Source organism: Hippocampus guttulatus, chromosome 10, assembly GCF_054856545.1.
Source record: "Hippocampus guttulatus isolate MCC_2025c chromosome 10, RoL_Hgut_1.0, whole genome shotgun sequence".
Classification (NCBI taxonomy): domain Eukaryota; kingdom Metazoa; phylum Chordata; class Actinopteri; order Syngnathiformes; family Syngnathidae; genus Hippocampus; species Hippocampus guttulatus.
The window spans coordinates 6,655,324-6,681,872 of record NC_141270.1 but is presented as its reverse complement, the minus strand read 5'-3'; the positions used below and the strand labels follow the sequence as shown (position 1 = coordinate 6,681,872).

The following is a 26,549-nucleotide window of genomic DNA, read 5'->3' as shown; positions in this document are numbered from 1 at the left end:
CCTTGTTGAATTCAACCCTTGCAGGGTGATATTATACAGACTCGTGCTTGAAATCACATCACTACACAGCAGCAAGGTGGCATCATGATGAGCATCACTACTACCCCCCCCCACCCCCCGCCCTCCGCACCCTCCCCAAAAAAGATTAAACAAAGTTGAGCAATTGTTCTTCTGAAAAACTTTGGGCCTGAGTGATGCTGTTACCTTAAAGCAGCTGGCTAAATGGCTACTTCTCTTTTCTCTACAGATGGATGGAGCAATCCTGACTGCCCGACTGCCCCCCCCCCCCCTTGACTCACATGCACTGCCGTGACATTCTGTGTGTGTGTGTGTGTGTGTGTGTGTAAAGAAGAAGAAGGCCGTAATTCTCTGAGCACGTGTTTTTGCCAAGTACCGTGGAAGGCACCGTACTTTCCTGCAAATGAGCACAAGTGCACACATGCACTCACACAATGAGGAAACCGAAAGGAGAAAACCTCCTTTCTGTCTTACTCGCTAGCCTGACGTTGACATGAGTTCATTTTTTTGAAGTCAAGATGGCGCCCGAGTAGGCAGCCGTCAGCAAGTGCTCTCATGAGCCTTGCTTTTTTTGTTGTTTTTGTGTTTGTCTTGTCACTTTGTATTTGTTGTTACGTCGTGTGGACCTGATGTGGACTTTTTTCAGCATTTTTTGGCCACGACATTCATCAAGGAGGAGACTCTGTGCTCGGTGGTTGCGCCTTCTCGGCAGCATGGGTATACCAGCACTGTTTTTGCCTGGGAGGAATGTCGCGCCATTTGACTGTCGTTGCTGGACAGTCCCGGGGCGCTTGTGTCTTGCGCCTGTAATGGGCAGCATTTTTCACAGCCCCGCTTTGTTCAGCGGAGAGATCGGTGCTGTTGAACGGTCTGCGGCTGGATGGATGTAAGTCTTGAGGAGCCGACGATGAGAAGAAAGGAGCGCTGGCGCGGAGCGCCGATGCGGATTTGGAACTGGGAGTCGCGGCTTGGAGTTTGAAGCGGATTACGTGGGACAGGAGAAGTGAACTCATCTCTTTTCGTCAATGGACGCTACAGCTTCGTGTTTGCTTTCAAAACTTAGCTTGTAGCAGACGTGTGCACATTTTCAGCATGACATCTCTGATCCACTGGTGAAAGGACACTTTGATCCTCTCCTCTTTCATCTACAACTGCTTCAGACAACAAAGTGTATGCAGAAAATTGGTGAAGATTGCACGACTGTCTGTGTCCTATGTGTTGTGTTGTGTTATTTTTGTTATTTTGACTTCAAAATGGCGCCGCGAGAGTGGCTGCCTTTCCAGCAGCTCCTATATTTTGTTGTTCTACTTCTTCCTTTCATAACTTTGCTGCTGTGAATTGGGAATTTCTCCATTGCGAGACTAATAAAGGTTTTCTTATCTTATCTTATTTTGGTCAGCTTTTATTGTGCATATAAATATGGTGACTTTGTATCAAGGAACCCAATTGTTGGACAATCCATTTTGTCTTGACATGACAGTTGATGAACAATGCTGTCCACGAATTGGAATTTTACAATGTAAGTAATGTTGCGGAAGAAATGCAATAAAAGAAGATCCAAAAAAGCTTTTTTTTTTGGTACGTTTCATATATTTGGAAACATTCTTTTAGAGGTCATTTCTTGCTTACGCTGTTATTTTTATTCAGCTTTTCGTGCACCCTGTAACCTGGTAACATGATAAGCTGTCCACTGTAGTAATCGCTTTCCATGAAAGGGTTAATTATTACTCGGAGCCAAATGTGATTTGAACAAATACTTGATGAGCGGTTTGTGAGTCTCCTGCTGGTTTTTTTTTTTGGGTTCATGTGGGAATTTTGACATTCACTCGTCAATAGTGTCTCAGTCTTGCAAGATCCGCTACAATTTTATTATTTTCAACAAAAATGTTCTTGAAAAAGTAAATTTTATATACTGTATATATATATATATATATATATATATATATATATGTGATGATATAGGATGAAACATCCAAGCTCCATGAATACATCAAGGAGAAGGCTCCAACGGATGACGTACTCAGAGAATGTCTCAGACAATGGGGAACAGAAGATGAGGCGCTGGAAGAGGGACCATCATGGGAGGACAAGCCCCTACACGGGATGTACCACCGGACTATAACTGAAGTGGCCGATCTCAAGAAGTCCTATCAGTGGCTAGAGAGGGCTGGCCTGAAGGACAGCACAGAGGCACTCATCCTGGCTGCTCAAGAGCAGGCCCTGAGCACCAGAGCCATTGAGGCCCAGATATACCACACCAGACAAGACCCAAGGTGTAGGTTGTGCAAAGAGGCACCTGAGACGATCCAACACATAACTGCAGGGTGTAAGATGCTGGCAGGGAAAGCCTACATGGAACGCCATAACCAGGTGGCTGGCATAGTCTACCGAAACATCTGTGCGGAGTATGGACTGGAAACCCCAAGGTCAAAATGGGAAGCACCTCCGAAGGTGGTGGAGAATGACAGAGCGAAGATCCTGTGGGACTTCCAGATCCAGACTGACAAGATGGTAATGGCGAACCAACCAGATATCGTGATCATAGATAAAGGGCAGAGGAAAGCCGTTGTAGTGGATGTAGCGGTCCCAAGTGATGGAAACATCAGAAAGAAGGAACACGAGAAACTCGAGAAATACCAAGGGCTCAGAGAGGAGCTGGAGAGAGCCTGGAAGGTAAAGGTGACAGTCGTGCCTGTGGTGGTCGGAGCACTTGGGGCAGTGACCCCCAAACTAGATGAGTGGTTGCAACAGATCCCGGGAACAACATCGGACATCTCAGTCCAGAAATGTGCAGTGCTGGGAACAGCAAGGATACTGCGCAGAACCCTCAAGCTTCCTGGCCTCTGGTAGAGGACCCGAGCTGAATGAGGGACGGACACCACCCGAGGGGGGGTGAGATGAGGAATTTTAATTTATGTATATATAAAATTGATTGATTGATAAATAGGCCTACAAACTTTATTTTTAAAAAGAAAAGTCTTTTGACAGATTTAATTCCCCCCCCTAAATATTTCTTTTAATTTTTCAAAAATATATATTTTGGGAGAAATACGACTTTCTCATAAATTTTTAAAATATTTTTATTTACTTGATTTTTTTTCTCAAAAATACAGGATTCAAACCCCTTGATTTGTTTTTTTTAATATTCAATGTAAAAGAATAATGATAAAACTAACAAAACAAAAATATACACATTTGCACTTTTAATACTGTTACAAAGAATTTATTTTACTATATAAATACTCTTAAAAATTAATACTCTTAATAATACTGCAGCGTTTAAATATAAACCCCCGTGGACTCCAAAATATGTCAATATTAGCATTCCCGCGTTAACCAACAAGAGCGTATCACATCAATAATTCACCCTGAAAATTTGATGTAGAAAGATGAAAAAAAACTTTATTGACAAAAGGCAATTAGACAATGCAATTACAATAACTTCAGTGTGTTATAACAGTATAAAGAAACATAACAATATAATAATAATAAGACAGGTGCTGCTGCTACAGTCGCACTGGGTCATTCAGAGTCACTCACTCACTTAGTTCCCCCTCGTTATCTGCAGTCCTACTGAGGAAATGTCTCCAATCCCCCAATACAGTCATTCACTTTGAATACAAAACAAAATACAAAAAGACTCCAGCTGTGTTGTTTTGCAAATTGCGCAAAGCCCTGAATGTCACACACATACACACGAGACGGCTAATTCGTCGCTGTGCTCTTTTGCTCCCTGCTGTAGGCCTGAGCTTAGTTAGTTAGTTGGACGTGAGGTCTTAAGTTTTCACAGGGCACCACATGCTGTCACAGTCCAGAAAGAATGAAGTGTATGTGGTGTTTGTTGGTCAGCCTGGAGGATAGTGTAGAAAAAAAAGTGTTTTGTTTTTGCATAAAAAAACAAAAACAACAAAAAAAAAGATGAAGAAAACATTTTTTGTTAAACGCAAGACTACATTGAGCAAGTGTAGTTCACGAAAGGGGCATAATAACGGCTTAATTCCTCATTAAGAATTCTATGGATTGTTTGCTTGTAACTTAGAAAGGTTGAGCGCAACTGCATTTTGTACGAATTCCGATTAAAAAAACAACGGTAACGTTTCAAACAGAATAGTACATGACTATGGACCTACTATGGGTGTGGCTCAGGAAGGTGCATAACAATCATAAAAATATGTCATTTTTTTTCTAGCAACTTGGAAGGGTTCTGTTAAAATTATCAAAAGTGCTACATTTTCTCACGGGATAACACGTGACTTCGGACTGGTTTGGCTCGAGGGGCGGTGGAGGCCATTACATTCGCTCAATTCATTGTTAAGAATTCTGTCTATCGTTTGCTTATTACTTGGGAGGGTTGCACAAAAAAATTGTTTTTGTCCGAAGTACAGAAAAAAAATTTTTTTTAAAGGAATATCGCAAGATTAGCAACTCAGAAGGTGTCACAACAATCTCTTAATTAATCATTCAGAATTATGTGGATTGTTTGCCAGTGAGTTGGAAGGGTTGCGGCCCAAAAATATATTTTACGAGTTCAGATTACAAAAAATATATATATAATTACTGCAACATCTATGCTAATTTCGGCTAACCCCTCAATGTCGTTTTCCATTGGACGCTAGCATTAAGCTAGCGACGTGTAATTCTCTTTTCCTATGCTTCAGTTTTTCAGTAACTTGAACTGTGAGTGACAACTTGAAGTGATCACACTGTACCTCTTATTTGGAGAACCGGCCAATGAGTTTTCTTTTGGCTTCTTTAGTGATGCCACGCGATTGTCACCCATTACTTGACAATCGCGAGAAAGAACATGCGCAAACAAAGACTTAACAAAGTATGTTTTAAGCGTGGTTTAATACGTTTTAATGTGTTTAACGCAAGTGAAAGGGGCTTAATCTATAAAAAAAAAATGCTCTTTTACTGCGTCTGGAAATTCACTGACTCTGGCAACCAATCAGTATTTGTAGCGGGCTAGCAGGCGTGTTAGCTAACCATTCATTGGCTCTCTTTCCGGGAGTGTTTGAAAAAAAAACTTGTGAAGCACTGCGCTAATAAACGGAGGGAAACGGATGCCTGACAGATGATGATAATGATACTGCACGTTCGCAGGCTGAAACCGAGAACGGAGAAGGAAAGCGGTGCCCTAGAAAGCAGTCCAGGACCAAAACGGGGCAAATAGTGCCTGGATTGATTCGGTTCGAGTGGTTTACACAAACACCGGAGTCTCTTAGAGATGATCATGTTTTGCATAGATGATAAGATCTTGATTCATAAATTCATATTCATATACACATCAAGGAAGACCTTGTTTGTTCCGCATATTATATCGGCTTTATCATCTTTTTTTTTCAGGGGTGTCCAAGGGGTGGGCCAACTCCGTTGGCATGTTTACGGTTTAAATATTGTGAAATTAGGAGTTACGTTTGGGAAAGGCTGTGAATAAAGGTCTTCTGGCTCTTTTTTTAGGACAGGAGACAGGATGCGCGAACTCCGTTGGCATGCTGAAGAGAGGACATCTTAAAAAGTTTGGGGAAAGCGATGTCGTTTCTTGAGCATTTTAGGGAAGGGATGTGGCGGTAAAACGACTTCTGCTCTCAGACTTTCTTGAGGGTGCTTTGAGGAATTAAATTTTTTTTTTTTTAAAAGTGAAGGCCTGCCGAAGAAATTTCTTTAAAACTGATCAAGTGTATTTTGTTGGCACATAGACAGAGAAGGTGCAATGTATTGCACGAGGAGAAACGTAATCGAAACCGTTGCTTTTGAGCCGTGACAAGGAGTTTCAAAGATCCCTTTCATCTTGGGAATTCATGGACCCACACATCATTTAACAACCCCGGGGTCTGTAGAGTTGACTCATTTACCTTTCTGTACAACATCTCAAACAAGTAAACCAAAAAGAATTAGCAGGAGAATGTACAAGGCACGTTTGGATTTCCACAGGTGTCATCTTCCGGGGGGCGGGGCTTGTTTGTGTTCTGGATGGGAGTGCAAATTCCCAACTCTTGGGTTTCATGGCAAAGGCTCAGAGAGTAGGGGGGGTGGGGGGGGGGCGTGGAAATCCGGATGTTTTTAGAGTTCCTTAAAGTATCCAATTCCTGAAATAAGAAGAAGACTTGTCGGATGCTACATCTGCTGGGTTTATTTGATTTTTTTTCCTCCCCCCCCTTCCGTGAGCTAACCCTGAGGATGATCCGGTTGGTTGTTGGGGTCTCCGCCTAAGTACCAGACGATCACGAGGACCAGGACGCCCATGCAGATCACGAAGGCGGGTTCCATGTGCAGCATCAGTGGCGGGTTTTGACGGGCTGCTGCCCCTCTGTGCCTCCCTCTCTGTATGAACACAAGATGTTAATGTCACAACTGGAGAATGGGATTTTTGTACAAATTCCACGTGAATGCTAGAAAGATGAAGCGAAACCGGAGTGCCGAAATTATCTAAATATGTCAAGTAGTAGCTCAGATGGCTTGAATTTGGAGAATATGTCGACCAAAATTGACGGTATCATTGTAAAAAAAAAATAAATAAAAAATTATTTTTTTGGGTAAAGAATAACATGTGAATGCTCTGCGGCATGAACACAATAACACACAGTAAATCCCAGAGTCATTGCTATAATTAAAAACATATAAAACTCAAGGACACAACTATAGAAAGACCCAATTAGCCAAGCCTGAAACAGCACCACATGATGATGTCACTCCTCGGAGGATACTGGTGTTAGCCTCCTGGCAGAAATAAAGTTTATCCTGGAGATGGTTGCTATGTACCACCAAATTACTCATTTTACTCATTTTTCAACAGACGCGTGTTTGTTTTGAGACATAACAGATGTCTTATTGTTTGTTTGTTTGGATTTTGCCCTGGAGCCAACATGCTAATCTTAGCCTCATAGATAACAGGTGGTCATAGCTCCATTAGTTTTTGGGTTTTTTTTTTTTTTGGACAAGCTAGGCAGTTCACCTCCCGCTACCAATTTTTATTTTGCGGCTAAATTGTTGATTGAAAACTAGTGAATCACGCATAAAAGTGACTGCAGCATAATTATTGTTTCTGATTGATAATTTTGGCAAGAAGCTCCTTGCTAATTTTAACTTCTTAGCTTCCCTGTTAACTAAATTAGTTGCCTGACAAGGCAGCTGCCTTGTCATTCGACCAAATTTTAGATTAGAATTGATGCTGGAAGTGAATTAATTATACACTGTGTTGATTATTAACATATTATTGTTTGTCCTGGCAACATGCTAATCTTGGCTTCTTAGGTAACAGTTGTTATTTGTTAGCTACATGAGCTAGTTCACGAACCAGGAAGTTTGTTGTTAGGTTAGAATAGCGATTAAAAAGCGAGTTAATTATACATTGTGGTGATTTCAGCACAATTATTATTGATTCTTCTCAAACATGCTAATCTCAACAATAACTTCTGGTTTGTAACAATATCACAATGCAGCAATGTGTTTGTATTGCACTGAATCGTTCACTCAATATTAAAACATCTCTGTCATCAATAGACTGTGTCAAAAAAAGAAAAACCAACCACATTCTTTCGCCTCTACACATCGGATCACTGGTAAACGTAACCACACATCTACCCTCTCAACACAATTGGCACTGGTCGTGACCAGAGCAGGTGTTTTGGTCTGGCCTGACTTTCTTTCTTCTCTTTATCCCTTCAGTCAACAAGCCCTCGCTTTGGCCTGCATCCACATCATTTCTCACTCCTGCAGCAGGAGACGGGAAATTCTCTCTAAAAACCACCGCTGGGGCTCGAGAAAGGTGGGTCAAGAGTCATGCAGACTTGGGAAGTTACTCACAAATGTCACTTATGCAATTCCAAAGACATAAGAGGGAATTTTAGCTACCCAAGTTCCATGTATGCTAAGACCTTATTAAATAATGATCTACTTTCATTTATTTTTGTGGATTGAAATAAAAAGCTAAAACTGTAAATACTGTCAATCCATAATCTACTAAACCCCGTTATAGCTAGCCAAAGCCATATGGCAAAGGACGAGTTCACTATTTGTCAACTCGGTTTACCTATTCTACCGTTTTTTTTTATGTTTTGAGAGAAAGAAGAACTCAAGAATTGGACGTACGTTTCATTTCATTGGACGGTGATGTCATTGCAAATAGCACAATAACAAACCGACCGCCACATGTATTGTGTTACAGTGAAGTATGTCTTTGTCTCCATATTCAAGTCCCGCCTCCGTAGCTGACTTAAATACATGTTTTAAGATGAACCTCTTGCAATCTGTCTGAAACGTATTATTTACTGTCATAGGAAATTGGAGTTTATTTAGGTTGGCAGGAGGATGTCCCGTCTTGGCCTCACGCCTTTCGGAATGGATTGTAAAACACCAACAAGAGACGGAGTGGCACGAGATCGAGCCAGAGTGAGGTATATCCAAAGCTGGGTTGGTGGAAAAGTAAACCAAAGCCCACACAGCACGCTAACGCCAAGACAGGAAACAGGTGAGGGGGAAAGACTGGTTTTCCCGGTTATGAATCATATTGTCTCGTAATTCTGCATGTGACCCGAGTTGCGCACTTACGCGCCAGACCAAGAGGCTTTTCCAGCTTTTCCTGTACACCATCCCTTTGACCTGACTGCAAATATGTGACACCCAAAGGCACCAGTCAATCGTTCAAACATCAACTTTTAAACTGGGATTCAAAGAGCCTCTAAATGTACAAACAAATCTGTCGTAAAATGTCATTGATGATGTATTGGCATCACGTTTGCGACGTCAAGGGCCAAATCTTTTGTTGTCACTGTGGCGCATAACAGATGATGTGAAATGTATCATATTGGTAAATGGCGTCTCACTGGAGTTAATTATATTGAACAAAAATCGGATCATAACTGGAGTCTGTGGATATTGGTGTCAATGATATCTCATGGAAAAATCGTATCGGATTATACATTGGAGTGTGTTGTATCGTAACTGGTGTCATTCGCTTCGTGTCGCATCGTAAATGGGATCGGATCATAACTGGAGCGGATTGATATCGTAAGTGGAGTGATGATGGGAGCGAAACGTATCGCGTCGCAGAGTCAATGAAGTCAAGCCAATCAGAATGAGGTTGATGTTGTGACTGGAATTTGATTGTTTGGTTGCACCACTTTTATGGTCCATTCACTTCGACGGTATCGTAAACAATTGGTCAGCCACCCAGAGAATTTTGGATCGGATCTGTACAGGCTAGACCGCAACCCGTCGTCAGGACGGAGAGCCAATGTCTGTCAATCATTCTGCAGTTTGGCTGATGGCTAACATCTGTCAAATCGCGGAGCGTTTTGTCGTGTCTCCGGGGGAGGGATGCGATCAATGATTGCAAACTGCAGAAAATCGATAAGGCAAACACAAGAGTTTGGTCACCCAACTGGTGATGTGTAGTTTACCCCCCACTCCCTCCCTTACTCACATTAAGCAACGCATTCACCTCTAAAAAGATTCAATTTCCGGCTTTATTTTTGACTACTTTACTCCCTGTTGTTATTGATCTGTGTCTTGTTTGGTAGAAACATTGCAGTCAGCCGTTACAAAACAGCTCATGTGATTTTGTTTTCCTTCGCCGCAACTTACTATGCTGCCTCCCAAAAATAGCTCTTTGAACAGGGCTACACTTAAAGGCGTGCACGCACGCGCGCACAGAAAAGAGAAACTGGCTCAGGCTTTGTTATCGTTAGCCTAATAGCATAGTTGCCTTAGTCATATTGGAACATTTTCAAAACAAGAAAAACACACACACACACACACACACACACACACACACACACACACACACACACACACACACACACACACACACACACACACACACACACACACACAACAAATTTGACAAACAAGAAGAGTCCAGCGGCCTCAATTTAAACCTTCGCAGGCAAGCGGGACCTGTATGACTGAGATGCTATTCAGACAACAACAAACGGAAAAAATCTATTTTTAGCCTGAGCATTGCAATTGTTTTAACTGATATTATGACAGCAATTTAAAATGACTTTGGCACTTAAAAATGCTTCCAGAATGTATTGAGAGTGCTTTTTCCTCATTGTATATTAGAGAACGTGTCAAACACAAGGCCCGGGGGCCAGACCTGGCCCACCACATTATTTGTGGCCCGCGAAAGCAAATCAAACATGTCTGCTTTCATGATGCTTGCTAAAATCTCTACCAAAATTTAAAATTCTTATATGTAATAAGTAAGAGACATATTGTAACCATTTTCTTGTAACCAAACCCTTCATTGATTTGGTTTCAGTCATAGCGGCCCTCCATGGGAAACGGTAACTAAAATGTGGCCCATGACAAAAATGAGTTTGACACCCCTGTATTAGAGCCTGGGATAATTTTTTCCCGTGAAAATTCTACACACAACACCCCGTGATGACAGCAGGAAAAAAAAAGGTTTTCTTGTATGCAAATTTATTAAAAATTAAAACATTGAGTTGCGTCGAGAGAGTTCCCAGCATTTATGCCTTTTTTGTATTAGAATCCGTTTCATTTCAAAAGAATGAACACGTGACTGCATTTGATGATATACTGCACTGTTCTGTCCTACACAATCTTGTCGAATATGCCTCACGTTAGGAATTTTCGATCGCAATTCTCCATCCATACACACGGTATGCTTAAGTCTCCGACACCCCACTTTTGTCTTTGACACGCCAAAAACGCGCAGCCGTTGACACCCGACGGGTGCGCAATGTTCCTCTGAGTTATTTTTGTCTGCAAGCACTCCCCACTGAAAGACGACACAGTGTGTAATAGCCTCTGCTGAAGTTTGTTTGTGTGGGTGTGTGTGTGTGTGTGTGCGTGTGTGTTTTGGCAGGATAATTAGACCTTGTGCCTTTACTCAGCGAGAGCCCTTTAACCGCAAGGCTGAGCAATAATGTATCTACACTGTCACGGATACCGGCCCCTGACACACACACACACACACACACACACACACACACGGACAGACACGCGCACACAGAAACCAGACAGCGTTTACTGATGTCTGCAAACAAACACACAATGCATAAATCCAGCACACACTGGGGCAGATGTGCAGAAGAGGCAAATGACGACGCGTTCAAAGTCAAACCAGAAATTTCCCGTGAACGGAAAGCCTTGTGTTGCATTTGAGTGTTGCACAAATGAGCGTTAATTAGTGCGGTCATCCAAGTGGCTAACGAAGGGAAATTGGTACGAGGTGTCAAATCTGTACTGTCACGCTACCCGGTTGCAGACTTTTAAACCCCGACAAAGCACCGCTTGGTGTGAGTGAGTTCAGCTAAAATATAATGATCGCCGCCAACCCCAGAACACAAAAAACAACAAAAACAGAAGCCCTGCAAACTTGAGCTTTTTGGGAAGGATTTAGAATAATAAGCAGTCGCGTTCTTGCTCTGTCATCAATGGATGAAGCATGGCTGGTGTTTTTAGCTCATAATAATCCACACTGCTCAAATTGTTACGGTTGCACTTATCAGTGTTGTTTGTTTCCTAAAAAGAAGACTAACCATTGTAGTTCCACTTTCGCTAAAAAGAAAAGATTTAAGATGTTGGTGTCACAACATTACACTCATCTGTTGTGTTTTGTTTCCCAAAAAGAAAATACTTAAGTTGTGCGGTATTTGGTGTTCCACTTTCCAAAAAAGAAAATATTTAGGCTGACATTTATTTTTAATTATACTGCGTTACTCTAAAAAAGAAGCTGTTACACAGTCCAACTCGTCCGGATTGTTCATTTCCTAAAAATAAGCTTTTTGATGTTACACTTTCCTCAAAAGAAAATACTTCATCAGTTGTTTGGATTTCTTGTTTCCTCAAAAGAAGAAATGTTATTAGTGTAGCATATTTGATCTTGTTATTAAGTTCCACTTGTCTGCATTGATTGTTTTCCAAAAAAAAAAAAAAAAAGCCACACTTCCGGTACACCATGTGATTCTCCTTGCCCACATGCGAGGGCTTTACAATCACTTAATTGTGTCTCATGATAAAATGCTTGAAAAGTGACACCTGGCACGAGAACAGGGAACCAAACTCCGCCTTCCTCTTTTTTTTTTTCTCAGGCCGGCTCATTGTTTTAAGAAAACACGTGTGCACACTTTCGGAACAATTCTGTGCTTAAGTTCATTGACTCAATTCATTAAGACACGCACACACACGCACACACACACACACACACACACACACACACACACACACACACACACACACACACACACACACACACACACACACACACACACACACACCTTCTCTTTCTGACTTCCCCAGTCATGTGAATAAGTGTTGAGTCACGGCGGCTACTTATCACGTTATCGCACTCTTATCCAGCCGCCCACCGGCTTCCTCTGCAGCTTTTTAATCTTGGCCGAGCGAGAGCGGAGTCGTCAACAATCTGAATGCATCTAAATGCTGCGTTTAATTGTTAAAATCCACTTTGAGGTGAACCTCTGAAGGCCCGGCGGGGTGCACGCAAATGCAGTAATTGACTCGTGGTAAAGACCAAGGGGAGTAAGAAGTAAGCTGCGCTAATGATGGGGTTTAGAGCAACATCTCAGAAAAAAAAACTCCAAAGTGAGGAGGCTCGCGAGCGGAGCTTTGGAACACTCTGATGAGATTAAATGAGCCAAAGCCGCCAGGAAGAGAGCGGCGATGATGCAACGTCCAGAAATAATGCCAAACCAAAACGGGAGCCATGCGTAAAATACACTCGTTCTGCCTTGGATCAGGTTTACAAAATGGCAAGCCTTGACTAAATGATGCTTAACCTTATGGTCACATTAACTACAGTAAGAAAATGTCATTGTGTCACCAAACAGTGCGTTTGCCAGCCAAAATTGTGAATTTTAAACAAATATTAAAGGACCATTTTTCATGTATTGTTATGTTATCCGCTCTCGTTTGTATGTGTTGCTACGCTGTCGGTGTTAAAGTAGCTTAAAGCATTTGTTTTTATCATTACCGTAACAGTTATGCTAATTACCATTAGCTTCTCTATGGGATCCCGCATTATGTGTTAGCGGTAAGCTAGTGAACTTTCAGGCGATGAAATGTTTTGATTGGAGAACTGAATAATCCTTTTTGTTTCTTCAAAATGATGAGAGTGACAACCGGGCCATAGGAATTCTTTCAAAAGTTTATTTTAAGAAGCTTAAATTTGTTTAAAGTGTGTGGAAAGAGTAAAACTTTTTTTTAAAAAACTTTTAATGTTGTCGTACTTGAACAGTGAGGATTACATTTCCAGTAACATATATGCTAACTTTTGTTTGCCCGTCTACAGAGCTTCCAATTATATGTTAGCATTAAGCTAGCAGGCCAGACAAAATGGTTTGATTTGGTGGAATATTTTGTTCTCTAAATGTACAGTGTAACAATGGACAAATATCTTGAGGCTAGCGTGCGTTGCCATCTGAAGAACCGTGCGAGCGAGAGTAGTCTTTTCCTTTTCTCAATGGTGCTGTAGTACGATGGTCAACATGTCATGACAGTGAGAACAGGCAACAAGGACTACTTTAAAAAGTGTGTTTTAATCAGTTTGTCTTTTTTAATTTTCCTATGTCTCAGGGGTTCTTGACTTTATCCCCTGTAATAAACAGGGTGTTTGAGTTCTTAATTTGCAGATGCAAAGAGAATCAATGGGGATGAAGACTAACCCTAAGTATGTAGTCATTGTAGTCATCTCCGATCCGTCGAAGATCCTGTCCGATCGCCACGGCCTGCATATCCGGCACCACTGCGTTTCCAATCCTGGCCCCAGAGCTCCTGGGACAAGTTCCTGGAAGCAAATGCAAAACACTTCACCCCAAATGCGATCATAAAAGTGCTCGCTAAATATTATCAGGAGAGCTCGGCCAATTAGCCGTGCCCGCGCCATCCCGCCGGGATGCTGCCATTCATCAAAAGTGGGACAAGACGGACGGGCACCAGCCAGTAATTACACGACTGCAGTGGAGCGTCGGCTCAGTAAATCAAAACAAGCATAGGAAGAGCCAACTTGCTGGAAGGAAGTCGTCGCCCTTGGATGTCTCAAATGGATCCTAACTCGGGTCACAGATGAGCTCTGTGACTGAGACAACCCACCGACCCAGCCGTTTACTTTGTAAACGTGTGTGTGTGTCTGTGTGTGTGTTTAGTGCTATCAGATGGATGCTGCGGAATGAAAAAGCGCTGAATGACCCATGTCTGCGCCTCACAAAAGACCAGCAGGACTGTTTTGACTGCCACACACACAAATATAAAGCATGCTAAAGCCCAGGGGTCTTAATGAACCATGTTTAGACTCCTACTATCTGTCCTGTACTGACATAGAGTTGAGGAAAAGTTCAGAAGTGCTGAGATTTTGACTCTAAACCTGCATAATTGCAATTGAGACAAACACTCCGTCAAGGCTTAACAATACTGGTGAGTAGCAGTGAGATCACCAATTTCAAGAATAGCAGCAAGGTTCGGACAGTAAAATGCAAATTTTAGCTACTGTCGAAAAATAAAAATAAACAGATCTCGCTCAGGATTGTTGTACATTTTCGAAATTTTTTAAGTTGCGGGCCATCCTGTCTCACTGCAGTCCTGTAGGTGGATAGCGAATAGCTACCGGTAGTTTCACACTTACGGGTGTTACGTATATTTTTTTTAATGGTTGGTAATAAAGGTTAGATAACAAAAATCCAGTTTAGGATTGTCAAAATGTTTCCAACAAAGGTATGTTCAAGTCACCATCATTTTCCTCCGGTCCTGTTGGTAGAAGTCGTGAGTAGCTAGTATTAGTTTACGCTTTTATAGCTTAGATGCTATTTTATTACTATGAAATATATATCATGTCAGTGATAAAAGACAAAAAAAAAAGGAGTGCAATAAATGTTCCAAAAATCACAAAGTGTGGTTGATCCTATACCACTCCAGTCCTGTAGCTGGCAGTATTGTGACACACGCCTCCCAGCTACCATTGTGGCTAGCTTAATACGTTAAAGCTTAAACGAGAAGTCAACCCAAAAAGCTTATTTTTGTTCGATGTGCCTGCAATAGTCTAAACACGGCATTCTGATTAATACTGTATTGCATTTGTGGAATATGAATTAGATAGCAATATCCACTCGTTTTAAGCCGTCTCGTGAGGCAGCCATTTTGTCATTTGCTGTCAACTGAAAATGACATCACTGTTGCTCAGGTAACAACCAATCACGGCTCGACTTGCGAACATCACATGATCAAACTCAGAAAACAGGTGAATTCATATTCCACGAGCACACTGTCAATCAGAATGCCATTCTTAGATGAGTGGAACATATTGCAAAGAAAAATTGTAAATATTTGAACAACTCCATGCTGTGGTTGTTACTGTTTCATTACAGTCCCGTAGGTGGCAGTATTTTTGTCGATAGTGGTGTATTTAATAATAATAATAATACATTTTATTTATAAGCGCCTTTCAAGACACCCAGGTACACTTGACAATAACAAAAAACACAAAACAATACGGGTTGAGCAGCGGCATTTGTCATTATAGCTTTGCAGCTAGTTTACTACTGAGAGTCTTATATTATGTTGTTAAAGAATGTCTAAGATGATTTCTTTTAAAAAACAGAACAGGATCATCTTCAATTTTTTTCCAACATTTATAAGTTGCTGTTCCACTTCTATCCTGAAGGTGGAAGTCTTTTTGGTCAAGAGTGGTAGATTCCTCTCTTCCATCTTAGCAGCGACTTTAGCACTGTGAGATGTATATTGTGATGGTAATAAACCTTAAAGATGAAAAATAGAAAAGCTCAATATTAATTTAATAAATTACCTTTCCACTCCAGCCCTGTAGGTGGCAGTATTGTGTACCTGAACAAATTACTAGGAGACAGACCAAAATGAAACACAATGTTTCTCATTATCCAATATGTTTCCCCTCCGGCGAGGCCATATGAGGTCACCAAAATATTGGATTTGAGGACAAAATAGGACTCTGTGCAGAGTGAGCTCATTGTTGTTTGTGTGTCAGAAGCAACACTTTGAGGGGTTCAGTGCTGGTCGTTGCAGCCTGTTTTGTCCCACGATGCGGCCCGTTTGTTAACAAAACAAGAGTCAGAACATTGCGGTGGCTAAAAGTGGGTGACAAATCAAAGTACCACTTACGTAACAAAAAAGGAGCGCTTTGGTGTCCCGTGGCTAGAGGTTATGGAGTTTTTGAGCCTAAAATAAAAGGCACTTGGTGAAGAGACAGCTAATAAAAAGATGCTGAAAGTGCCTTTTATGTTACATCCCAGATGGGACGTCACCATTTGAAATTTAGTTCTGGGAAAAATATATGCTCTATGTTAGAAAAGATGGCAGAGAGCTCACATTGTTACAAATTATACAACATACGGAGTGACTTAACCCGATTACACTTTGAGTACAATCAACAAATTCTGCCTAGCAACAAGTGACTGCGCTAAAATTCCAGGGAAAATAACCCAACCAATCCACGTCTTCAAACTCATGAAAATTTTAATCCCACGTGTCAAATTTTACAACGGAACTGGTTTTTATCTGACTTTGAGTACAACTCTTGCGATGAGTGTCCCTGCCCACTCTCCCGCTCCTTTCTCTTCTGTGTTGGGCAACGAAGCCCTCTATCCTAAATTCCCCAAGATACAACCATGACTTGCGTATCGCCCACAATCTCTTGTCGGCGACAAGTCTCCCTGCCAAATCTCGCTGTCCTTCCTCTTCTGTGCGGCATCTGTCCCAAGTGTCCCCGGAAAAAGCTTTGCGAATTTCTGCCTAGCACCAAATGAAGAATAAGAATCATGAATAATGTCTATGCCTTCATGACAGCTAAAACTTTATTTAAAATTGTGTCATTTGACAATAGACTGCGTGGACTACTTCGTATTGTTTCAAATTTGTATGTTATTATTGGGGCGGCACGGTGCACGGCCGGTTAGCACGTCCGCCTCACAGTGCGGTGGCAGGGTTCGAATCTGGCCTTCCTGTGTGGTGTTTGCATGTTTTCCCTGTGTGGGTTTTCTACGGGTACTCCGGTTTCCTCCCACTTTCCAAAAACCTGCGTGGCAGGTTAATGGCAGACTCCAACTTGTCTCTCGGTGTGAGTGGCGGTTCAGGGTGTCCCCCGCCAACTGCCCGAAGACAGCTGCGATAGCTTCCTGCATGCCCGCGACTCTCGTGAGGATAAGATGATAAGAAAACAGATGGATGGATGGATGGATGTTATTTTTGGACTCTTTTGTCATGATACTTCTTGTTTTATTTATTTATTATTTCCCTTTCATGTGTGTCCGTCTGGTTCCTGTCAACTCTCCCCGTCCTTTGTCGGCAACAACGCGAGTTGATGATTTCACATTTTTAAACGCGAGAGAGGAATCTGTTGTGACTCATATGTTGCAGTTTCACGTTTTAGTTTGACACCCACCTCGTAGTTAAATATCACCACTTGCACCAGCAGCTCCTGCACGAGTTAGTGTGGTTCAATCACTTCATGTTATAATGCACGACCTATTTCCAGTGGCCTCAGACTGACGACCTAGACTCCTCGGAGTGTGTGTCATTGGCTTTCAAAGCTGCTGCTGCAATCGCGCAAGAGATTGTTGACGCGCAAAGGGCCTGCTCACGTGACCACACTCGCTTTCCGCGTGCTTGCGTGCGTGTGCGTGTGCGTGTGCGCTCACCGGTTCTCTCGAGAGACGTCACGTCGAAGACGGACGCCAACTCTTGCTGCGGCGTGAGTGCGTGGGGGCTGGGCGAACGGGTGGAGGCGGAGGCGCGCGGCGAGAGAGGCGAGCCCTGCAGCGAGTCGCCCTCGACGGAGTAATATCCGCTCGACGAGCGCCGGTAGGGAAAGTGGAAGCTGGTTCTTGTCTCGAACACGCCGCGGCGCTCCGGGGAGGGGAGCAGGGGGACGCTGCTCCGACGGCGGGACTGCGACCGCGGCGCGACCGCTGCGGGTGATCCTCCTGCGCCGCCTCCCTCGGTGTCGGGCCAGCAGACGCCGGAGCCCTGCTGCTGCTGCTGCTGCTCTTTGCGGCTCTCGCTCGGCTGAGGCCGCGGTTGTCCCGCGGTCGCTTCTGTGGTCACTGCAGTCCCGTAAGATCTGCGGAGGTGAACGCGACGGCACCGTCAAGCGAGTTGTGCCGGAACCATTCGACTAACTGCGACTCCCCCTCTAAAGGCTGCAAGCGTGTCTTTTCGTCTTCAATCGGATTACACTTTTTACCACCGAATGGAATTCGAGTGTATCACCAGTCGCCCTGCAGAATTTCTCCTCGAGTTCCACGGCGTCCAAACTGGCGCCGTTGGAAAGTATTGAAAGTCATTTTTCTGTGGAACTTTGTCGAGCCTCGCGTGTGAAAAAGGAAGCACCCTTTCAAAATGCGTCACATCCCAACATGGTCAAAGGGGAAAAAATATTATCGCAGCCAATTTTTTGGTTGTCTTATTAACCCTCACCTACCACACCACGCAGTGACTCTTAGTCGATTACTCTTTTTTTTTCACGCTTTTACCCGTGAACCAAACTGCTGAAAAGTAAATGGCATTACAGTATTTATATATTCGTGGGGAGTGGAAAATATATCTCTTCCTGTTTGTCCAAACTGAAAGCGACTTCCTCGGCGCGCAGCCACAAAGACTCTCCTGGTTGCCGACACATTGGATGCGCGTTAATTCTCATTTTAAAGTTTTTCATTTGCGTTATTATTCGTTTTTGAGTGGGGAGGGTGGGGGGAGGGCAATAGAGACAATTTTGCGCCGATTAACCGTCTTTGCGCAGTGTTAAAAATGCGACAACATGATTTGTTCCAGTCATATGTCAAACATTGAAATTGTCACGATTATTTTTATCGACTCTTACATGTCGTTGTTATTATTTGTAGCTTGCGCGCGTCCTCGTCTGCACGTGAGACATGCGCGCCCTCAGCAGGCCAACACGAGCATCTCTTCTCCTTCCCCGTTGAGCGCACCGAAAACCGGCGTCAGTCTGTTTTTTTTAAATTGTTATTATTATCCTTACCATTCCGAAAAAAACATGCAGGTGAACCAGTCTGCGCCGACCTGTCACGTAACACCACGAAAGAAAAAAAAAAGGGAGGGGGGGGGGCGTGAACCCCGCGAACTCGAGGAGATTCGACACTTTAAAACACAATTCAAAACATCAACGCTGTTGTTGTTTTTGCTTAATTATAGCGCTTAAAATGTGTTTAGTGCAGAATGTAATCGCATTGTTCAATGGGACCCAAAGTCAGGGAAACAAAAAACAATCAAGAAACAGTAAAGTCCCTATAAGCTATATTATTAAGACCCTTTGAGGGGACAAATATTCCCCAAAAAAAACACGTTTATAAAGATTAATTTGAATTATGTCGTTCTTAAGCGATTATGTTTGTAAATGTGTTGCCTTGAATCGACGCAGCGTGACAGCTGACGCGCCGGCGAGCCCCGAGGCAATCGTGACTTTGTAATTGTTACAAAAGCCAATAAATATGAGAAAATAAGTACCGTTCGCATCCGGTTCGGACTCACCTTTGCATGTCAGTGGTGGCACATGTCGACCGGCTCGTCGAACACTGTTTAAATGATCTGTATTTCGAATTAATAACAACAATCTCGACAAAAAATACCAGTGAGTCGAATGAAGTAGTTCCCCGGAGGAAAGTCCAAATAAATCCTCAAAGTTGTGCTGAACAAATCCGTGTTGAACAATGCGTGAGAGTAGATCAACAAGTCCAACGGAATGTCTTTTGTGTGAAGTTTCCTTCCTGTGTTCCGCTAGGTGCTCACCGACCGGCGGTCGTCTCTCCTACGAGGGTCTCCTCCGGCTGTGCATCGAGTTTTATTCAGCATCGGTGGGCGGGGCCACAGGCTTGACTCGCCAACTGGCTTCTTGCTGTGTCGCCCCCTAACGGTACAAGTGTAGTAATGCAGCTCGAGGTTAGTTTCTTTTTCAATTGTGCTTCGTTTTTAACTCATTCACTCCCAGAGACATATTTATGTCTTTTCAGACTTCACACATTCAATCCCATGTACTTAGGTTTTCTTTTTTCCTAGCTTTTTTTTTCCAAGACTGAAAGTAATTTTTTTTTTAAACGGTTCTGAAAATGGCTGGTACTGAATGAGTTAATCAAAACACATTGCGTTATATCTATCTATCTATCTATCTAACTATCTATCTATCTATAGATTCTGCATATCCATCCATTATCTAATCCGCTTTTCCTCTTGAGGGTCTCGGGCGTGCTGGACCCTAACCCAGCTGTCTTCGGGCAGTAGGCGGGCTACACCCTGAACTGGTTGTCACCCAATCGCAGGGCAAACATCGACGAACAAACCATTTGTGCTAACAGTCACGCCTAGGGACAATTTAGAGTGTTCAATGACATGTTTTTGGAATGTAGGAGGAATCTGAAATACCCGGAGAAAATCCACACTGGCACGGGGAGAACATCCAAACCCGACACAGGACGGCTGGAGTCAGAGTTGAACCCTGGACCTTTGCCCTGTGAGGCTGGTGTGCTAACCAGTCGCCCACGGTGCCGCACACACACACACACACACACACACACACACACACACACACACATATGTTTATATAAACTAAATTAGCACTGCTCCACATTACATGTGATGTGTTGATCACATTTACAACAGTACCAGCCAGTAAACACCACCATTCAAGTGTAAACTTACTTGTATGGTGACCCCTCTGTGTGTGTGTCTGTGCGTGCACGTGTGTGTGTGTGTGTGTGTGTGTGCGCACGCGCGCGTGCCCGTGCACCTTTTCATGAGCTAATACCAAATGCAATGCACCACTAATGGAACGCCAATTGGTTCCCATGCGGTGATCCATGACCTCCACCCCCGACTCTCCTCATCGGACAATAGCAGCCACCTGGACTAATAGTTGGTGAGTGTGTGCGTGTGTGTGTGTATGTGAGCGCGCGTGCTTCATGATATTGACTGGGTGCAACTTGAGAGGTCAGGACACAATAGCGCTGTGACTCTGAAGACCTGACACCATCCTGTGAGAGGTCACAGCTATGTGACACACACCCAAACACACACGGGTCCTTAATTACCCCTTTCACGCAGAGGTTGCGTAAGTTCCCTGGAAAAGTGTGTTAGCACAATACTTGAATATATTTACATGTGAGCTGAATGCCTCTGGGCACGTTTGTAACAGTGGCGTATATGTCAAATGACTTTCTCATTTTGATAAAAGACAAATAGCGCCGTATTGTTGCAAAATGTCATATCATATATTGGTGTGTTGTTGAAGGTGTTCCTTTCAGAGGTATGGCCGACTGAGTGACAACCGGAGTGGAAGCCGGTTCGTCTAGGGGTGAGTGTGTGGCCGTGAGTCGTGGCCTACAGCAGCAGTGTTGACCTCAGACTGGTTGAGGGTTTATCTTTCGGCAGTTCAACGTTTCTAAGCACACAGCCGAGATATGGAAGGAGTGGCTTCAAGAACAACCCCGTCAATGTCCTCGAATGGCCCAGTCACAGATCACAAGTGGATCTCGTTTAACAGGAGGGATCTGAAAATATTGTCGTCCTCCCTCTTTGCCAATATGTGACAACGTGACTGTACAAAATTGTTGTTTTCACTGTTAATTGGTCACCATACTAACTTATCTTTCATTCTGGCTGCTCTTGTCTCTTCTTTGGGTTTAACTTACACACAGTAAAGAATTTAAATGTGCATGCTTGTGTGTGTGTGTGGGGGCGGAGGGGGGGGGGGGGGGAGAGGGGGGCACCCACGCATGTGTTCTCCGCTTGTTGAGGATTTGCACTGGTGTGCTAGTACAGTTGTTCTCACTTGGCTGTGATTAAACAGCAGTGGCACACATTTACACGCATACAGACGCGCGCATACACACACACACACATTTTTCTAATGTAGTAATTTTCCTTTTTTGTAGTCGCAGATAATTAAAAAATATCAACGTAAAATAAAAATATAACATTTAAAAACAATACGGAATCTGTCACATAACAGGAGCTCTCCAATTTATTTTTGTTTTGCGATGAAAAATTTCATTTATATAAAAAAAGACTGCTGTGTGGTCGAAACAACATAGCTCTGTGTGTGCACGTGTGCGTGCGGGCGCGCGCGTGTCTAAATGTCACAAAAAGGCTCCAGCCTGCTGACATTTTCTCACCAATTTTTCTCTTCATGTATTTTCAACTTCACGTGTTTTTTTTTGTGTGCGAATTTCCACCGACGGCGCATAGCGCATTCGCACAAGCGCGCCTACAACCAGGTGATATTTTGGCAGCAGGATGCAGATATTCAGATAAAAGATTCAAAGATTTGGGGGGGGGGCAGGTGCTGATGGTGTTTCCCCCACGCACATGTGTAGCAAGGTCTTCACAATGTGAGAGCAGGAACACCACGATTTTGAGGAAGAATCTGCATGCTGTCATAGGACCATGAAAAAAAAAATACGACTGTGTACTGTAATCTTTTTTTTTAAAGTTAAAATGTGTGGAAAGTGATGCTATTGTATTTAAAGGCACACAGAGGGAATTCACTGGTTGTCCTTTGTGTCACCTTACCAACGACATTGTGTGTGTATGTGTGTGTGTGTTGTTGTTGCGTGGGCATGTGAGGGAAGACTGGAAAGGTTAAGGGCTGAAAGATGTATCTTTCATATTTTGGAGAAGATTTCGTGGTTTGTGTCTGCGTGCGTGCGTGTGTGTGTGTGTGTGCGTGCGTGCGCGCGTGTGTGTGTGCGCGTTAGCCACAAAACAAAACATACAGAAAAAAAATAGAAATGTGCCATTACAAAGTTTTTTTGTTGTCTTTTAGACATCACGAGACACGCACGCACCGAGACAGAGAAAACACGTTCTGTATTTAAACAAATCAAACATTTGGCAATAAAAAAAGCTCAGTGACAAAAAGTGGCATAAAAAGACGAACAGTCAACATTCACACGCACGTGCGCGGAGACACATGTACAGTAAAACTAAATGTTCGTCAAATGCATGCACGTGAAGATCCTGAACCAAAAACAAATTGTCAGTGCAACGACATAATTGGCCTGAAGTGTGAATTTATACACAGGAAGCGGACAACGCTGCTGATTTTATGCACAGGAAGCGGACAGCACTGCTGCTTTTCCTCCCGCCATAAGTTTGCCAGGGCACAGGTGTTCACGTGCGTGTGTGCATGTGATGTGGTCATGCACACGCATGCCACACATGTACACATCCTTTTTTTTTTTTTTTTTTTGCACCTGTGGAGTCGAGGCGTGCAGATGTGGTGTGGCGAATACACGCAGCACGTGTGAGAGGCTGGTGCGAGTTGTTACATCATCATCGTCGTCGTCGTTCAATCCAATTTTATTTATAGAGCGACAAAGGAAGGAAGTTCATATCACATGAAACACACAAACACATATTTCACCCTTCAGGGTTTTTTTCCCGATACACTTGGGAACTCCAAACGCAGAGGAAACCCTGTCTCAGACTTCCTCCGACATGAAAACGCACAGTGTAAAAGACGCAATACACAATAATGACCGACAGAGGTCCTCACGTGTTCAAAAATTGAAAAGCAAAGAAGGGAAGAAGAAAGAATGAACGCAGAGAGTTGCCTGTGCGGGAAGAAATGGGAGGAAAGGAAGGACAGGTTATCGGGAGGGCCGATAAAGGGAAGGAAGGTATAGGCAGGGAAGAAATGAGAGTGAAAGAAGGATCGAAGAAAGGAAAATGGAAGGGAGCGAAGAAAGACGTGCAAAGAATGGATGGCACGAAGTTAAGAAGGAAGAATTGGAGGGTGGAAAAAGGAAACAAGGAAAAGGAAGCTGAGCTAGCAGATAGAATGAGAGGAAGGTGACAGAGGGAAGGAAAGAAGGAACCAATAAAGGAAGGAATGGAAGAAAATAGTATTGAAGGAAAGGAAGAGAATCAAAAGTGGGAGGGGGTGAAGAAAGAAAACGGGAAGGGAAGGAAAGCAGGGATAAAAGAAAGATGTAAAGATGGAGTAAAAAAGGAAGAAAATGAGGAAGTGTAGAGGGAAGGTAAGGAAAGGAGCGACCACTAATGAGAGGACAGGAATCAAGGAAGGCTGAAAGGGAGGATAGCAAGGAGAGAGGAAAGGTAAGAAGTAATGCAAAAAGCTGTCATAGCATCAAGTCAGCGTTGTGTTTACTTCCTGCTTGCGTCATGTCCTCATGTCCCAATACTTCTGTCCACGTGGTTCTCAGCATGTCAGCGTGCTTGAATGCAGCAAACGCACACGCGTGCAAACAATCGCAAAGCATTTCATATGCTCCTATTTTTACTTTTGCCAAAGTAAAGGAGTTGAATTAGTACTTCTACCTTTATCAGAGTACCATTTTTCATAAAGTATCTGAAAACAACCACCACAGCAAAAAGTAAGCATTTTATATTTCCTTTTAGTTTCAAAAAACGGAATCCTTTACCAAACGGTTGAGATGTGACCTGCTGTTTAAACAAAACGCCCAAAACATACTTTAAAATGCAGTTCTTTGAATTAAATTATTTTTGCTTCAGTTGATTCATTCATTGTGCTCCTTCTGTAATGATGTCATACAAACCCACAGATCTATTGTCCATGGAGCTGGTCTCAGCTTCTTAGGAAGCTGCAGCCAGTATTATTTGTTCTTTATCCAGAATGAAGAATTTTTATTCCATTATGTATTGCTATATGATCTGTCTACATGTGCTGCCCCACTGTTTGTGTTCAAATTTTAATTGCTCAAAGGGTTAGCACGCTACCATATAGATGCTATTTTGTAGGCTATGGTGTTTCCTACTACAGTATGTGCTAACACTACACTACCACCATTTAAGGCAAAGTTGTTGATGTTGTTTTCAATACACAATGTGCAATTCTCTTTGTTTTTATGTTTAGTTTGACAGTAAAATTAATCTGGGCGTGACAATAAACAGCAGAAAAATGAACAGATTTGATGCTGTAACGTCTGCCTGTGCGGCCTCCGCACAAACAAAGACCCGTTTGTGTGCACAAGACAAATCACAGGACTCACGTGCTGTTTGCAGGGGTGGGACGCTAACGCAGGCCCTTCGATTTAATCATCATCATCATCGTCATCGGCAGCATCTTCTTCCATGTTCTTCTCGTTCTTCACAGGAGGTGACAACACAAGCAAAGAGTGGACTGTACTGGAAGGATTAAAATATGGAGGACAATCTACAAGAAGGTCAAGATTACACAGAAAATGTGTCACCACACAAAAAAGGTATGTTTTTTTGGGGGAGAGGGTGGGGGGGGGGGGGTCATTATACTACACTTCGTTCAGACAGTAAAACATAAAAAGGAAGCGCACAAGTCTGTGATATGAAGTACTAATATTACTGCCGTACTGATAAGCTGAATGAGGAGCTGAGTCTGCACTACAGTACCTGTATATCACGATATAGTCTTTGACTGACATGTCAGCAGAGTTTGTGAAACTACTTAATACTTTCTACTAAAGTCTTGATTTTGTAAATAGAACTTGGGAGCGTAAAAGTGGCTTCTTAAAACTATCAGGTGCATACTACTATCCAAAATGTCTTGATAAAATTTTAATAATCCAATCATAATCAATGTCTTGAAAGCATTTTCCCAGGTTCCACAGGTAAACAATGCAAAGTTCAGTATTTGTTTTCATACTTCGGATGGGAGTTGTTGGGTCATAAAGCTCTCCTTCAGAAATTACTTTTAGACAGTACTTCAACACTTTCTCATGGATTATAGGACAGAGTCACATCACTAACCTCCCCCCCAACCCCTCAACAATGTTTTGACACTTAGTCAACACTCTTTATTATGCATTTTGGGTGGTTTCTAATGGGAATTTTAGGAATGGATAAAGTTTGTCCATTTCCCCCCAAAATTGTTATCAAAGAACAGTATGTTGTACAGTATGTTTTGCAGATGTACGTTGTCATGCACAACGGAGTGATTTATTTTATTTTTTGTTAGTTTCTTATATTACCGAAGAAGCGTTGGGAGTAGGTGTTAGCGGATAGGGTCCTAAATCATGTCATAAAATTCCTTGACTTGATGGTGAAACAATGAAAAAGTCACATGCTCTGCTCTCGTGCCAGTGGTACGTGACTTGCTTCACATCTTGGAACGATACTGTATTTTGGACGAGTTCGCCTTGCATTACTCAACAATAAACATGTCGAATACATGGCTTTTATTACTTAGGAAATGGGCGGGGGGGGGGGGAGAATCTGGTTCTAAATCAGTCTGGCATCAATCACATTTTGGCAATAGTCACACTTTCTCGTATATGATGTGTATTTTTGTGTTGTTGTAAATTGCTGGAATGTAACAAGTTTGTTTTTCGGGTATAATTCGCCTTTCGCGCCCTTTTAGCAGCCCTCCGGCACGTCAGGGTAGCAACACTGTGTCCTTTCTTGTGCGTCTGTTCACATGACAGCAAAGTTACTTTGCCGTGCCTTCAAGCCAGGTTCGTCTGTGTGTGTTGTCAATGCCGAGTGTGTATTTCACACAGCACCGCTCACCTTTGACATTCATGGGACAAACGGAGACCGTTGTGAGGCTAATG

The 26,549-nt window shown here is 42.9% G+C and overlaps 2 protein-coding genes and 1 long non-coding RNA gene across 16 annotated transcripts in view; 2 read left to right on the top strand and 1 right to left on the bottom strand.

The window, feature by feature from the left end:
* Nucleotides 1–1,602, top strand: part of LOC147199071 (uncharacterized) — a 51,178-nt gene extending 49,576 nt beyond the window's left edge. For 2 of the 4 annotated variants that reach the window (XR_015102057.1, XR_015102058.1), the window contains exon 6: nt 248–1,602. This is a non-coding gene — a long non-coding RNA (uncharacterized LOC147199071). Of the gene's footprint in view, nt 1–24; nt 212–247 lie in introns of those variants that run through there. The other 2 variants (XR_015102060.1, XR_015102059.1) reach the window with 1 other exon arrangement.
* A 1,798-nt stretch (nt 1,603–3,400) lies between these two features.
* On the bottom strand, nt 3,401–19,788 carry bcl2l11 (BCL2 like 11). The gene is made up of 5 exons (XM_086121946.1): nt 19,519–19,788; nt 17,670–18,091; nt 13,671–13,792; nt 6,192–6,342; nt 3,401–6,107 (listed from the first exon to the last, which is right to left on the bottom strand). The coding sequence occupies exons 1-5, from the start codon at nt 19,524–19,526 to the stop codon at nt 6,082–6,084; spliced, it is 729 nt and encodes a 242-aa protein (XP_085978072.1). The 5' UTR covers nt 19,527–19,788; the 3' UTR covers nt 3,401–6,081.
* The window catches only part of arhgef33 (Rho guanine nucleotide exchange factor (GEF) 33), a 32,854-nt gene continuing 13,879 nt past the window's right edge, over nt 7,575–26,549 (top strand). For 4 of the 11 annotated variants that reach the window (XR_015102030.1, XM_086121943.1, XM_086121944.1 and 1 more), the window contains exons 1-3: nt 17,687–17,832; nt 19,769–20,899; nt 25,118–25,226. Coding sequence is in view for 9 of the 11 variants with exons in the window: in XM_086121943.1 (XP_085978069.1) it covers nt 25,166–25,226 (61 nt within the window). In the remaining 2 variants the exon portion in view is untranslated. Of the gene's footprint in view, nt 7,787–8,297; nt 8,489–17,686; nt 18,100–18,169; nt 18,301–19,768; nt 20,900–21,271; nt 21,335–21,411; nt 21,695–25,117; nt 25,227–26,549 lie in introns of those variants that run through there. The other 7 variants (XM_086121941.1, XR_015102031.1, XM_086121942.1 and 4 more) reach the window with 7 other exon arrangements.